We start from the raw sequence: 16497 nt of genomic DNA, 5'->3' as shown, positions 1-16497 counted from the left end.
TCTTCCTCTAACTTCACCTCCTTGTCCTTGTCATCCTCTCCCTCTCACTTCTTCACCTCCGCCTCTTCTCCCTCTCACTTCTTCACCTCCCATGTCCTATTCTTCCGCCTCCTCTAATTCTTACTCTTCCTGCTCCCTCCATTGTACATTACCTGTGGCTTATTTATAGTGCTTAGGCAGATTGCAAAGGGAACTAATTATCTAAAACAGTTTTCACATGAGAAAGTGTGAGAGTTTGCAAAATAGTGTAAATAATAGCCATACAGTACATGTGTATAGATTTTCTAGGAGTGTGTTGATCATTTGGAAATGGAGTGTAAAGCATGAGTTGTGTTTACAGTTCCGCAAAAAGAGTGCTGTGCAGTGAATTGTGCCTACAGTTGTGCAAAATGTGTGTTACAAAATTGCAAACTGAGTGCAAAGCAGTGTTTGTGCTTTTAGTTTTGCGAACTCAGTGAGTGGTTTTGCTATAAGTATTAATAGTTTTAGAAATTGAAATTTCTTGAATTTCCCCTGGGAATCAATAAAGTATCTATCTATCTATCTATCTATCTATCTATCTATCTAATTGTGCTATAAAAATCACGGTTGTGTTTAAGCATTCAGAAAAAAACTGTAATTAATGATGAGATTAAAGATAGTGGTTGGTAGAGATGTGTTAAAAGGCCTGGAAATAACACAGTAAACTGTCCCACCACGGTCATTGTTCCACATTATTTATTTTCAACAAAAAGGCGATACAAATTTCACAAAGCGAATTCCAAAAGAAAGTTTCAGCTGCTCCTTGATCCCATTACGGACTCCTCTCATCTCCACACTAACCTGCACTGAGACATTCGGCTGACCTAGCACAACCAAATCACCGAAGGTTGGATCACAGTAGTACACCTCAAATGTTCACCACTGATGCAGTCAGCTGTAGCACACAGAGAAAGTCCCTCTAAGCATTATGGGTAGTGTGTTCAGCTAAAGTACATCATGATATGGTGTTTGCTGATATGTGGGTGGGTGGGGAAATGGGGGCATTCAAAATGTAAAATATAAAACTTGAACTCCAGCTTGGAGAGCTAAGGCCTCTTCAGTGTCGTGAAATGAACACTACATAACGCAAAAAGGTCACTGGAACAAGGGCTACCTGCTAAGCTGTTGTCAGAGTGCTTTAAATGACTATGGTATAAAATGGCCACTTGAAAAGTGAAATCGGTGGAAATATGGTTTCCCTCCCTCTGTAACTGAACAATGTCAATCTATTCAGGGCAAAACATTAGAAACAGCCAACAACAGGACTGATACAAATGCAGGATAAGTCCTGTGTACAAAAATGAAAAACAAACAAACAAACAAAAAACAGCATTATACATCACAATAATTAACAGTTCAGCAGGTTAATCTTGTTTGGACGAGATATTGAATATTTAGAGGCATTGAGCAGAACATGATGACAGCAGCGGGTGAAACTGTTGATATGTCAGCTTTGGAACGGGAGGGACATTGGCGTAGGAGGGTCAGGAAGGACAGTTGGGTGTTTCTCGGCTATCATGGACGGCAGGGCAGAGGGAGGAACTGGACGCTTATGTGAAGGTCAGCCCAGCCTCATTGTACACCTTGAAGACCTTCTCGATGGAACTGGCGTAGGCGGCAGTCCTCAGGTCCAGCCCCAGGTTGTATTTGTGGGCGATGCGCATGATTTGCTGCAGAAAAATACCAATCAAATATAAATACAGTATCCATTTACTTAATCACATATAAAGACATATGAACCCATCTTAGAGGTAAGAAAGACTTGTATTAAATCACATTTTGAAGAACCTATTTGCATCATCTTTCATTGCATCATATTTTGACCTTGTTAAAGGAAGTTTTGCTGCAAGTTTGGGCTTGTTGTAACAGCTGGATCCTCACCAGGTCAAGTCACCGGCAAAACTATCACAATTTCCTAAACGTATCCATTTTAACATGATCTTTATAACGCTGAAATTTACCCAAACCGACACGATTAGGCTTAAGTTGTATGCTAACAAAGCAGCTTCAGAGCAAAGGGCATAGAGGTACAGTGTGTGCAAGAGAAAAAGAGTGTGTGTGTGTGTGTGTGTGTGTGTGTTTGTGGGCATAATTATCATGTGAACGCACAGCTTGGGGCCAAGGCTGGGCATCGTTATGATTGTTATTCTCACAGAGTTGACTCAGAGATGCCTGTATAATTAACAGCGATGTTAAATAACATTGGACTGGGTGATAAAGTGGACACACCCAGAGGGATGCCTTAGATGGGACACATAGAGGAGCTGTGAGTCACTTTATAGCATGAGGGGTGGAGGGTGGGACGCCCAGTGAATTTCCCATTGTCAGAAGAGCTAGTGTACTTCGGCGGTGTGAGTGTGATGCCTTACCCTGGCAGACCTCTCCATGGTGTAGGCCAGACCTGAGTGCACAATGTCTTTCTCAGAGGCACCCTGTAAAAGCACAGATTCAGACACGGTGAGATTTGTATGGATGTTAATCATCGTGGTGCATTTAGCACAGCAGTTGGCTGGATTTCCACTGAATTTAACATGAAGCTTATACACACACAAACACAGCAGATACTTACAGCCACTCTGGCCTGGAAGTCAGAAGTGGGAACAACAGGGATGGGTCCGCCTTGTTTTCCAAACTTCCTTTCCAAGCTCTCCTGGACAGACACTGAAAGCAAAGAGAGAAGACTCTGGTAACCATGAAGAGCGTGAGATTGCAGTTGAACTAACTAATGCTCCCTCAATATTTACAGGTTGAAGGAATGTGACTGAACAGCTAACAGCAGAACCTGCACCCTTGATGGCTATGGGTTATGTACACAAGCACCAGGAGGAGTGCTGACAGGAGGACGCCGTAACAAACAAATATGGCTGAAAAAAGCCTCGACTTACTCAGCAGGTGGTAGTTGGAGTCCCTTTCATACTTGAAGGTCAAGCGGCCATAGCTCACATGGTTGAGGTTCTTGAGCCACTCGAAGTAGGAGACGGTCACACCACCAGCGTTCAGGTACATGTCCTGTCACAGAGCAAAGGGACACACACACAAATGAGTTCAAAAGCGCTTTTGCACACCTCATTTGGGACAGGTGCGTCAGAAAAGGTAAGGTCACCAGTAATGCGTGTTGAAGAAATCCCGCACACTGTCCTTTACGCGTGCAAATACTTTATTATACTTCACACAACGCTTCGGTCACAAAGATCAAGGTCTGTGTGACCGAAACGTTGTGTGAAGTATAATAAAGTATTTGCATGCGTAAAGGACAGGGTGCAGGATTTCTTCAACACGCACACAAATATCATGGATGCATTAATCACTACTCGTGCAAATCGGAGCCCTTTTCATTGCTTCTTTAAAATGCGGACACTAAGAGATGATCTCACCGGTATGACCATGATGTTCCTCTCCAGGAAGATTTTGTCAGCATCTGGGGTGGTGGGTCCGTTGGCACCCTCTGCAATAATCTGCATCAAAGCACCAACAAGAAACAGATTGTGTTAGATGTACATGGTCAATAACCATGTAGAAACAGTTCTTTTCACTTGTTCACACTAGTAAGTTCTCTCCTATGCTCCAACTCCTATCTGAGAAGATACTACTCTTTTGTGAAAAACTATGTTCCACAGGCATGGCTGGACTGTCATAGATGATCTGTACAGAGATGTAGCACTCTCTTACATGCAATTTAACCAGGCCTCTGCACAATAGCCTACATTAGCTCTCTCTGGTGTGCTGTTCCAGCCATAGCACAATACAGCCTGTGTTACATAAGGGATTATGCAACAGGGGACACTGAAGAGCGGGAGACAAGAGACAACAAGCCACAAAGGCTGCGCGGATCTGAACACAAGTCAGCGGTGACCTCTGACCTTGGCCTTGATCTTGTGGGCGTTATTCCTGGTGAGCTGCTTCTCTCCGGCGGCAGGGATGAGGATGTCGCACGGCGCCTCCAGGAGGCTGCCCTCGTAGGGCTTGGAGTTGGGGAAGCCCACAACAGTGCCATGTTGCTGTCAAACCATGAGAGAGAGAGGACAGGTCATTAAGACAATAACACTAGATATGCCAAGGAGTTATTATACGCTTTGTTGGATAATTTTGATAGGTTTCTCATTGAATGAAATGATTAGGACCACAGCATCAAACAGATCACATCAATAAAATAGGCAAAACCACACATACTGCACAAGTACACATAAATATATACCAATGGAAAATACCAACAATGGATAATTGCTATGCAGACACACCCACACACATTTAACAACATATTAGTTATGTGGAGTTCATAATGACTCAGATCTGATGGGGCTAGTATGTGGAGTTCATAGTGACTCAGATCTGATGGGGCTAGTCAGTGGAGTTCATAGTGACTCAGATCTGATGGGGCTAGTCAGTGGGCTAGAGAAGAGGCTCACCAGCTTGTAGTCCTCCAGCTCCTTAGGGTCCATGCCGTTGGGGTTATAGATGCTGCCATCAATCTCAGCCACTCCAACACACTTAGCACCATAGCGGTGCAGGTAACGCATGGAGTGCAGACCCACATTACCAAAGCCCTATGGAGAGCACAATGAATGGGTGAATTTGAATACTGTAGCATATTCAACAACAACAACAACAACAACAACAACAACAACAACAACAACAACAACAACAACAACAACAACAACAACAACAACAACAACAACAACAACAACAACAACAACAACAACAACAACAACAACAACAACAACAACAACAACAACAACACTGTTTGAAGCGAGATTGAAGACCCATTGAGGCTCACACAGAGTGGTGATGACATCAACTAAGCACGCAGCCCTTAGGGGCCGAACATAGTCCTGCGTCTGTGTCTGGTGCATGAAGAGAATTGCGTCATCAGCGCGGCATGTAGGGGGTGTCGTTAGGGGGACTCGAACCCTCCCAACATATGTGACCGCTGAACGTCTCCGACACGCGCAAATGTGCACGGAGGAGCATGCCACCTCCTTTACACGCCTGAAGATGTTTTCCTCTCAGTGCATTTGGAGATGAACCACTAGCTCCCCCTATTGGATCTTCCCCTCTACTACAGAGATCATCCAATCCTCACAGGCACTTCTTTAAAGGGCCACCAGAGGGCACTCTCCAGTCAACTTTAACCATCTCACGTTTCAGTCACCTCTTGTAGCCTCCCCCCATTTTAGCTTACATATTGAACTCCCTGTCCACAACCTTCAAACTAATCTAATGCTCTGGCTAACTCACAAACAAAGGGCCGCTTTTTGAGCACATCACTAAATCTCTAAGAAAAAGTCATTTGGAAGGGGGACATAATCTCTGACTGAAGAGCAGAGATTAGGCCCAGCCCTTCCCTAACCAATCACGCACAGACGTCAGAAGTGAAGACAGAAGCTCCATGCCTTCTGGCTTTCTGATCAAAGGGCTCTGAATCTTAATCTTCTGTATCGTGAATATGCAGAGCTGTACAAAGTCTGATTTTAAATGAGGCTGTGTGTGTGTGTGTGTGTGTGTGTGTGTGTGTGTGTGTGTGTGAGTGTGAGTGTGAGTGAGTGTGTGTGTGTGAGAGAGAGAGAGTTCTGGCAGAGGAATGCTTGTAACTAGAGGAACTGGTTTTAACACCAAGTCTCCTTTTCTAGGAAGTGAGAGCCATTGAGGACGCTGACAGGGAACTTTCCCAGAGTTTGAGGAAGGACTGGGCCCCGGCTTTAGAGAGCAGGTCACGCAAGCGGCCGCGAGACAGCTGCTCACACACCAAATTTAACAGGCGGCACCCGGTCAACCCCAGCCTCTCTGCAGAGCGGATGCTGAACACTTCTTGTCACAAGTATCACTGCATAGTTTCAAACTGCCAACTCATCACATGGAAAGGGTAGCATATTGCCACACACACACACACACACACCTTTCCACTGCATCTGCAATAAAAGAATGAGCATTTCCACTTGGCTACTACAAATACTAGACTGAGTCATAGAAAATGACATAAAATTGCACAGCTATGAACTCGAAAAAGGAATAACAGCCATTACTCCATGAGTATGGAGTAGAACATATGAGGATTCAAGGAGTTTTATGTCACACATAGAGATACTATTGTCAAACATGTCGTGAAATGGCATTATGCTCAACAACTTCCTATGCAGTGGTGTTCTATCAGTATCTTGCCTGTGGTTAAATGTATGATGTGGCCTTTCAATTTCTATTCAATGTTTAATTTCTTAATCAATGTTTTATTTCTACTTCTTGATACCTGACCTAGTGTGTACAAGCCTTGAGCTAGAGCACTTCAGTGTGTGATTAGAGACACTTAAGAGTATTCTGCTAGGCTTGCTAGGCTAGGTGACTACATTTGTCACAACTGCCATCCAAGGTTGTATCCCAGACAGACGAGTTTTCCTTGAATTAGCTTGAAAGAAAAATTAAATACTTCCCCATTTCAGCACTTGAAGTTATCTTGGCTCTAGAGTTAAGTGGTTTGGTTAAAAAATGGCAAGCAGCAAGGCAATTGCCCTTGATGTTTGCCTGTTCATCAACTTTGAATGCTATTCTGGCTTTTGGCTCAGCGTACCTCTGGCTTTTGGCCACTAATCTCGCTTCATAGTATACCTCACTGAAATATGGACTGTGTCTTTAAGGACTCGTCTTTGCTTAGGTGCCTTATTTAAAATGCTTCACACCAATGAACATCTGTTTAATTGTGGCATACGTGACAGTGTACAATGTTGCGTACCTGAATGATGAAGGTCTTGTCCTGGAAGCCGGGTGTGAGACCAACCATGCTCATGTACGATGCCTCATTGATGAAGTTCTCAATTCCGTGGAAAACTCCACGACCGGTGGCAGAGATCCTCCCGTGGATTCCCCCCTGGCTGATAGGCTTGCCGGTCACACACGCGTGGGCGTTGATGTCCTGCAGAAACAAACACGTGCATCCGTTACTACGGACTATCTGGGTCCATCATGCCATGAAAATCCATAAAAAAGGCATCTTATCTGTGCAAAGTTTAAAGAGGAGAAAAAGATGAAGGTGTCTAATAGAGGAGACGTATCCATGACAACGTCCTCCATGTCCCATCAATCTATCAGCTACACAAATACACCTGCAATCTCTAACAGGCTGGCGACAAAACATTGATCGTTCTCTGGAGTCCAGCGAGGCACAGAATGTTCACTGGAAGGTGACATAGGGACAGGCCTCGTCCACTTGACCACGCCAGACAGGGTAACCTAAGGACAGGCCAACTCAGCTGGAGTATGCTTGCACATATGTACGTGTGTAGGGGTGTGTGTGTGTGGGAGGGGATGTGTGTGTGTAGGCGTCACAGTGGACTCTGGAGGGACTGGGGGGTGCCAAGTGGGTGCAAGTGCAGCGTGACGCATCCAGCACAGCACCTGGAGCCCAGAGGAGCCTCACGGCAAACCAACCTGCCTGTCTGCACTGCAGCTTGAATTTCCCCTAGGGATCAATAAAGTATATATATTAGGGCTGTCAAAATAACTGATTAATTTCGATTAATTAATTTGAGAAAAAATAACTGATTAAAAGAATTAGTGCAGATTAATCGATTCCGTATGACCTTTGACCCCGAGCCGTTCTAGTCAGTAAAAAATACACTGTAAAATGAAGGAGAGAGAAGAAAACGTGCTGCCTGGATCATTGATTGGAACATTTACTTTTAAAAAACGGCCTGATGGTGTTAAAGTGTTGAAAATAAAGTCCTCTGCAATGTCTGCAGCAAGGAATTTGCATATCACCAGAGTTCATCAACTCTATGGTCGCACATCAATGCAAAGAAATAAGTGTTGACATTAAGGGGAGTGTTCATTTATTTTCATTGTGTCCCCTAGGTTATATCTGTGGCCTGAAATGCCTTGTATGTGAAAAAAAAACTTCTTCCCGAAGCACTTTTGAATGTATTTCCTCAGCATATTAGGTTAATCATAGATTATTATGGGCATTATTTAAACAGTGAAAATAATAATAAATAATAACAACTTTAATGTCACTAATGCTGATTATTCAATGATTCATTTGAATTTAAATATTTAAAATACTTTCACAGCAAAAATTATATATGCGATTAATTTAGATTAATTGATCACAGAGTATGTAATTAATTTGATTATTTATTTTTAATCGATTGACAGCCCTAATATATATATCTATCTATCTATCTATCAGGAACGCAGGTTGAAGCTCTTCAGACACCATATTCTACTAAGCAAGGCCACCTTCTAAGAAACGACACTATGCTCTCAGCAAGGACATGGCTATTAGGTACATGGTGTCTAGGGTATGCATAGCATATCTTTTTACAGAATAGCCTCCGTGTTTCTAGTTAAACCTTTGCTTTGAAGAGTGTGATAGGATAGGACAACAGGATGTCTATGGATGTCTTGTCTGCTCCATAAGGTTGACAAAAGGATTGAGTAGAGGTATGTTGTCTGGAAAGAAGTCCTAGAAATCTATCTAGCCTGGCACGTGTGTGTGTGTGTGCGCCCTCCCGTGTGTGTGCGTGCGTGTGTGTGTGTCTGTACTGACACTCACACACGACACACACAAAACACTGACGGCAGATTATAGGGTGCTGCTAGGGGATTAGTGCTTGCAGACCTACTCTTTTAAACAGCTGCTGAAGGAAAGCATTATCTCATATCAAACTAAACCTGATGCTACATGGGCTCTACCCAACATCTGTGGAACGTGCGGCACCAACACTCTTATCATGTAAACACAGAATAGAAGCATAAAGGAGCCTCTTACAGTGTGGGCAATAGTGTTGGCATAGGTGTCAGCGATCCAAGACATCTCTCTCTCGCCAGTGCTCATGTCGGGGGCAGGGACATCGATGCCAGGCCCTGAGGGGAAAAGCGAGAGAGAGGGAGAGAGAGAGGGAGAGGGAGAGGGAGAGGGGATGTGTGAGTGTTACTGCATGTGAGCAGCTGCTGGTAGAGTGGGCGGGGGAGGTGGACAGTTAAGAATACTGACAGAGGTCATGTGGGCAGACACTCAAATTACAGTCCGCCACACAGGACGTCCACCAGGTGCACATCAACAAACACATTCGGGGGTCTTTATTTGTGCCGTGGACTGACTACCAAAGCTGCATTCTACAATGTTAAGTCTAAGTTGACAGTCTCTTACATAACAGGCCCAAACAGAGTTATCATCCTCTGACTGAGACTCGGTGTGAAATGTTACACTGTGCTAGATCAAATCACTTACTTTGTTTAGACTGGCTACACTAACCTGGATAGACACACACAAACACAAACTATTATTCAGTACATAATAGGGGACACATTCTTAGTCCCACTCAGGACTATCATGCATATACACAAAAACACAGCAAGCTGCACAGAGTGGAGAAAACAAGTGAGCACACACACACACACACACACACACACACACACACACACACACACACACACACACACACACACACACACACACACACACACACACACACACACACACACACACACACACACACACACACACACACACACACACACACACACACACACACACACACACACACACACACACACACACACACACACACACACACACACACACACACACACACACAAACACACACACACACACACACACACACACTGTGTGTGAGCCTCTTCGTGAGGGCACAAATGGGACTGGAGAGTCACAGCCTTGCCCCCTGAATGCTTTTCCAAAAACAGCTCCACCAGAGAGGGAGGGCGGAGTCAGGGAGTACAGAGGAAATTTTAGCTTAGAGGCCGAGCCGTGAACCCCATCAGGTTCTTAAGCGTTCCTCAAGAGTTCTAATAATGCCATGTGTTTATCTTGTTCAGAAAGTACTCCTTAGTTGACAGTCATATTCTGTCTTTACTCTTTATGGGAGTAAAAATGAAAAAAAAAAAAAAAATCAACAATAGAAGTCCTGAGATTGAACTAAAAATGTGTTCAAACCGATCAACATGCATCTCTTTCATTCAGGTTGGGTTTTTGGTGATGCAGCAATACCATGAAACTCTGGTTCGGCTTTCTTTGCATTTCTTGAACTGAAATAGCACTGGATACCCACCGATGAATCCCTTCTTGGCCAGCTCGATGGTGAACCGCCTTGTAATCTTCTCCAGCTCGTTGTCCTATTGAAGACAAGGGGGCAAATAGAGGAAGGTTTAGTGATGAGCACAACATGTCTCTGTGTTTGAGAAATCCCAGTCACGCGCCAGAACAAGAACCTAAACCATGTGAAACTTCCTCTTTGATACCTAACCGTCCATGTTCTATTATCACAGCTACTGATTAAACAGATGCCCAGTTCTGTCCAGTTGACTAAAACTCTGGAGTACAGGGCTTGTTTCTATTGCCCCTTAACTCTAAATCTGATTAGAGCGTTTGATAACACAACAATAATAGAGCTCTTGTTTGGGCTTACTCCCTCAATCCTCAATCCATTACAGCGCACAGCAATGGCTGCTCTACTAGTAGGGGATTGTTATAAAACTCACTTTAAGTATACTGCGACATATCTTGTCTGCCATTTTTTAAATCCATCTCAGAGAGATCATTATTGTCTGCACATCCTCCATAGGGGTTTATATGGGTTAGACACATCATGAATGGCCATCGCTTGACATTATAGCGAAAGGGATTGACCTATCTCTCTCTCCACAGGTCACTGATCTTCTGAATTACATTTCAAGATTGCATGACCAGCACACACACACTGTGGAGTTCTGGCATTATCAGGCTTGGCCAGATCAGCCCTGTTGGCCAAATCTCCCATCCCAGAACAGAGGGATTGGATATTAACTAACCCTAACCCATCCCTAACCCTAACAGCAGGACTGGAAAAATCTGCCTGCTCGGCTCAAGGATGCAGGAGGAGGGGAGGGGAGAGGAGAGGAGGGGAGGAGAGGGGAGGAGAGGAGAGAGGAGGGGAGGAGAGGGGAGGGGAGGGGAGGGAAGGGGAGGGGAGGGGAGGAGAGAGGAGGGGAGGAGAGGACCGAGAAACAGAGCTGCAGCCCAGGCTGGTGCTGAGCCAGTAGGGGGAGGGGCATGGGGGAGGGGTTGACGGGAGGAGAGGAGCCCTCTGGCACAGCAATGTCATCTCCTCTCCTCCAAAAGCAGATTCAATACGACAAGGAAGAGGAGCAGAAGATCCAGTGGACGAGTGAAGCGCTTAGTGGCCTTGTTAAGGCCAGCACCCCCCCCCCCCCCCCAAACAGTGGCTCTCTCATTACGAGCTCACAAACAGGGACTTGGCGTTGATGATGTGCATGAGAAAGCAACTCTGCACTTTGATTCAGATTACGCTCCGGAGTCTCTCGGCTCACAAAAACAAGCCATAACAGCCAGCGGCCATTGACAGGCCCTTTGTGTTTCTGGCACACTGAGCACTGGAGGAAGAGAAAGAGCTCTTTGAGCAGCGCATAACCTGAAGAGAAACACAATTGCTACGGCCACGGAGAGTGCTGACTGAGTTATGGCTGCTACCGGGGCCTCTTATTGATGCTGCACCGCTCATGGTGTTTCTCTAGGACACTCGGGAAGAGATTGACATGTTTGTTTCTCGGTCGTGTTTGTTTCTCTTGATGACTTCTCATCAGACATTTGTCCTTTTCATTGTGTAGCTAATGATTCTGATGTGTTTGTGGTGGAGATTGGATCAGGGCATTGAAGTGTTTCTCACGGAATACTTACAGTGTAAGTCTTTGGGTTGATTTTCACTCCAGCTTTAGCTCCACCGAATGGCACATCTGACAAGAGGATGACACTTCACTCAGTACACTCTTCATGATTCCACAAAACCACGAAATAGCTTAATAATTCATTACACATTAAGCATAAGGCAATAGTGATACTGGTCAAATCAGCAACAAGAACAACAAAATGCTTTTACTTGTGCAGGTAAAAAGGAAAGGAAACTCAAAAACATGTGCACATGGGGGGGGGGGGGTTACTCACCAACCACAGCACACTTATAGGTCATCAGAGAAGCCAGGGCTTTGACCTCGTCCACAGATACATCCATACTGTAGCGGATACCTGTGGAGAGAGTTTATACACAAGAGGGTTTCACTGACAGCAGGGAAATCAGTCCTGTGGAGCCTGACAAAACACTGCTTTTCCAGCCGCACTGAGCTCGCCCAGAGAGCCTGTGGATGTGTACAGGCTGGCGGAGTGTGTGCACCATGTGTAGCATGTTAATGTCGGCAAAGGGGGACAAGTTAGGGCCAATAGCAGAGATTGTCCTATTCGCTCTCATCTTCTGCTAATGTTCTGCCCTTCAGTAACATGTATCTGCAACACTGATCAACACAGTGGCTCTGTTATTCAGATGCTCCAGGTGGGCATAATCAGTCCGCTCAGGGAAACTCTATCTGGGGTGGGACAAAGCGTTGCAGGAGGACAAATCTACATGAGGAGAAATGCACACCACCTACATTCTACTGAGTTAGAATACACCACTTGCCTTATCTGCCATTCCCTTGCGATGCACTGGTGGGAGGCTTTCTCTTCAACAATATTCCTATTCAGTGATATTATTAGCACTGATTCTGCATGACATGGTTTCACTACAGGTCATGTCTCTGAATATTTGACAAAGGACATACAAGGACAGGCTGGGCTAACATTCCAAACTATATCTGGTACAGTTGAAAAATGTGCATCCCAGAAGGCAAAAACATATTCTTTGTCACTCATGAGAAAACCATCACAGAACACATTCTGAAAGGCCACCACCTACATACATGCATTTTTAGCCTATATTGTGGGTGCTAAGTGAGTTGCATTGACTAAAAAGGTTCACTGAATGCACTATGATCCAACACTGACCTACGTACAGTATTGACAATTCCCAGACTGACCTTGAATGTATAACCTTGGACACTGCAGTCAGTGTACTACTCAATAAGTCAGGAGCCAAAGGTTTGCTACTGACATACTTCCTGAGGTTTCAAGGGGAATGATTAACGAGAAACCACTCCTCCACAAACTTAACAAGTACATATCTTAAAGAATACCCCACAGACACATCATATCCATAACCCCTTATTTGTTACAACTTTATACCAACAACCCCTGAGTCTGAGCTGTCACAATTCCCAGCATAATTAGGGAGCACCATACTACCACACCCTGCCAAATAGAACAGCTCTGCTAGCACAAATATTGGATAAAAAGTATGAACAGTTTTCTGCAGCTAAGAGTTGCACAAGAAAGCCAAGAAAGTTTTAATTAATTATTCTAATTAGAAGAATTGATGCTTTCGGTTGGATCTTAGGTTCATGGTGTTGGTCTACAGGAATTTGTTCATAACTTTGTTGTATTTATACTCATGTCTGAAAACTACCGAAGCCTTGTGGCAACTGTAAGCTGCTTAGAATACCAGTGAATGGACTAAATATAAATGCAACGTGTCACTGAGTGGGTATAAAATAACTACCAGATCCAGTGGCCATGCAAAGTATAGCATACAAAAACAGATCGGTGGCCTCATTGGTGCTCAAGATTTTTGGGAGTTTGTTATGACTAGTGTGTCATCAACCTATAAAAGTGATAACATTAGGCCAAATATTGTGTTGACTAGGCCTGCATGAGCAACTGTAGGCCTGGAGGACTGGGCTGAAATATAGGACAAATAACATCAGTTTGGCAAACAGGCATCAAAACTGGTTAGTGATTTCCAGTGTTGCAGAGTTGCTTGATGCACAGCTAAAATATCTCCACAGATGGTCTCTGTTTTCCAAATGGTGTGTATCTAGGAGAGTGAATGAACAGAGGGGCCTGCAGCCTCTTACACACCGACTCTGACAAACAGAGACACCTGGGATTGCCTCACAAGTTGGGTGACTTATCACCACTCCTCCTGCAAAATACCCATCATGCAATGCAGCAACCTCTCCAAACATCTGTCACTTCTCTGATATCCTCAGAGACCCTCATGTAGTGCGCACTGCGCAGTGGTCAGCTACCACCGACTCTTGTGCAGGTCACCAGAGACAAAAGCCTGACCAACAGGGTCAATGCAGCTGTTGAGGTCATAAACATGTATGGCCAACCGGTCTCAGGATAAGTACAAAGCCACTGCATTCGCGATATCAATCGAAAACGATTAGGCCATGGTGTTGCCTATTCCTAAAGAAGACCTTCATCCAGCCAGCGTCCATGTCGCCGACATCTACAGTACCCACTCGCCCTGCTTGAGAAGCGCATGGACAGATAAGCAGAAAGCGGAATGCGCGCAGAGACGTTCAGTAGCCTAGCCCATGAGCGAACAACAGCAACCTACCACTACCATCGGTTTTCAACGTTCATGTCTAAAGATAACATACTACACAGTGTTTGGTCGCTAGACTGCTGGTCTATGTCTCCGAGCCTTTGCGAAACTGAAACTGAATGTTCTGTTCAGTCCTTCGTCCTTAGCAACCTGTTGCTTTGTTTTGACAGAGGTATGCTGTGTGCAGCTCAGCCGGGAAGTCGTCTGGCCTGGCCTTAGCCAGTGAACAGGCCAAATTGCCTGGCTGCCTACCTACTATTCATTCAAATGATAATAACCAGTGTTGCTTGACAGGCAATCCCATAAGGTAATGCATGAGTTTCAGATAGCTATACAGTAATAAGCAGGCCAATTGTATATTTTATCCATCATATCAGTGAAGTCAATGCTTACCAAAACTTGGGGGATCAGTGTTTCAATTTTAAGGGACTCACTCATGCAGGAATTCACTTACCTCCTTTGCAGGGCGTTCTGTGTTGACTGTGTTGCGCCCGGTATCCCTCAATCACTTCCCATTCCCCGTTGTCACGTTTGATTGGGAAAGATACACTCAATACGTGGTTACAAGGCTTAATGATCCTGAGAATTCCACGCACTCGCTTCTTCTTCTGTTCCGGCGTTTCCCTTGTTTTCAAGTCTTCTATCAGTTTATCTTCTACAATAGTAGCACCGCGGTCAAAAAAACCCTCAACCATTTTAAAAAAATTAGGGTCATCTTCTTTTTCTCCAGCGGCCTCGCTGTAGTGGCGCACCCGCATTAAAGACGCGGAAGCTGGAAGAGCCGAATCGACACATCCCGAGGCCAGAGCATTACTTGCTCCACGGGTGAGGAGTTCCCCGAAATACCGGTACATTTTAAAACGAGGTATAGCGTTCTCTGCTAGCCTACTGGTTAAATCAAACTGAAAGACGTACGATGCGTTATCTACAAAGGTTTAAGCAGAGGAGATAGAACTGAACGTGGCCGCCGCAGCTCCTCTATATGCCCCGTTCAATTACTAAATGACAGCAGTCATGCCACCCCTCGCTTTAAAAGCTAGACCGGTTGCGCTCAAGACTCCTGCACTGAAGAGGGAAGGTCACTTGGGGGCGCGTCTGGAGAGGGGAGGGGGCAAACACTGCCCCACCACTGCCATTGGCTCTTGGAAGCGTCCTTTTAAAACCGGGATTCCGGAATGCCTCGTGTGTCTCCGCCATACGATTATGACTGACTGCAGAAAACCTATCTGGTGACGTTGAAAATAAACCCATGTAAACACGGCACCATTTATTTCTTACTGTCTGAAGGCATAAAATGGTTGGTAGCGCTGATGCATTGCGTCATTGATCAATGTTACTCTCCTCTCAATCTCAACATTCCCCGCTGGTTGTCTTGAGTAGGCTATGTGGGTAAAGGTGTTGAGCTGCAGTGCGTCTTTTACTCTCACAAGGTAGTGGGTTATCTTTTGGAAAATAGTAGCAGCTGAGGAGCTTGACCAGGCGAGTGGCCTGTTGACATTTACTATTTAACTTGTCACAAGAGGCATATTACCAAAATGAAAGCACACACATGCTGTAGATCCCAGATGTTTGTGGCTGAGCAGATAAACAACAGTGTAACTGACAATCCCCCTCTCCCTGTTGCAACTGTGTCCTACATGTCCAACTATGGCTCAAGGTTATGTACTCATTTATGCTGACTAAATAATTTCATTCCTCTTTTCGCCACCCATGATACCATAGCCTACATGTCCTCTGCTGTGACTTATCAGATGGTCCATGATCAAGGTACATGCCAGAATAGATAACTTTGTCTGTGGCTTTAATATGCTATCATTGCAAAAACTAACAGGCTCTTTCCTCTATTATTTAAGGGTTAATGATTGTATTTGGCAGAAGGGACCTTAACCTATGTGTTGTTTGTGCTGATTCCCATGTTGAACATTGCTCACTGGGTGCTAGCCCAGTGGTTAATAAAGTACAGTCTTGCCTTCATTTATCCTGTATACTGCGCATGGGTTCCGCCCATCAGAAAAATGCATGTCCAGGTCTGCTGTGTGTCTTGCTCGTACCTGGATGTCAAAAACCCACCCCCCACCCCCGTCAAACCCCCGCCAACCTCACGTGCATAGTTCGCTCACTAGCTATGCAACATACTCTACTAGAGTAGAGCAAAAAAATCTCGCCTCTGCCACACATTATTTAACCCAAATAAAGGTTACCCCCACCCAAC

The 16497-nt window shown here is 44.8% G+C and overlaps 1 protein-coding gene across 1 annotated transcript; it reads right to left on the bottom strand.

Moving 5' to 3' along the window:
* Window positions 1-700: 700 nt before the first annotated feature.
* glud1b (glutamate dehydrogenase 1b) lies at window positions 701-15344 on the bottom strand. Its single transcript, XM_076296370.1, has 13 exons — window positions 14740-15344; window positions 11969-12049; window positions 11705-11760; window positions 10080-10143; window positions 8777-8871; window positions 6743-6922; window positions 4428-4565; window positions 3882-4019; window positions 3396-3476; window positions 2907-3030; window positions 2591-2682; window positions 2391-2453; window positions 701-1691 (listed from the first exon to the last, which is right to left on the bottom strand). Exons 1-13 carry the CDS (start codon window positions 15137-15139, stop codon window positions 1572-1574), a joined length of 1632 nt encoding a protein of 543 aa, XP_076152485.1. The 5' UTR covers window positions 15140-15344; the 3' UTR covers window positions 701-1571.
* Between the last annotated feature and the right edge of the window lie 1153 nt (window positions 15345-16497).

This window comes from Alosa pseudoharengus, unplaced genomic scaffold, assembly GCF_046254945.1.
Source record: "Alosa pseudoharengus isolate Yale_2024_CS ecotype anadromous, Long Island Sound unplaced genomic scaffold, YU_APseudo_1.1 YU_APseudo_1.1_scf_20, whole genome shotgun sequence".
NCBI lineage: Eukaryota > Metazoa > Chordata > Actinopteri > Clupeiformes > Clupeidae > Alosa > Alosa pseudoharengus.
The sequence above is the reverse complement of the archived record's forward strand: the minus strand, read 5'-3'. Positions and strand labels throughout refer to the sequence as shown.

Excerpts from the sequence above, each read along its gene's own strand:
- glud1b (XM_076296370.1), bottom strand. The coding sequence starts at position 15,139 with ATGTACCGGTATTTCGGGGAACTCCTCACCCGTGGAGCAAGTAATGCT. Across the intron at positions 4,566-6,742 it reads ACAAGACCTTCATCATTCAG|GGCTTTGGTAATGTGGGTCT; the intron begins GTACGCAACATT and ends TGCTCTCCATAG. Across the intron at positions 4,020-4,427 it reads AGCTGGAGGACTACAAGCTG|CAACATGGCACTGTTGTGGG; the intron begins GTGAGCCTCTTC and ends ATGGTTTGACAG.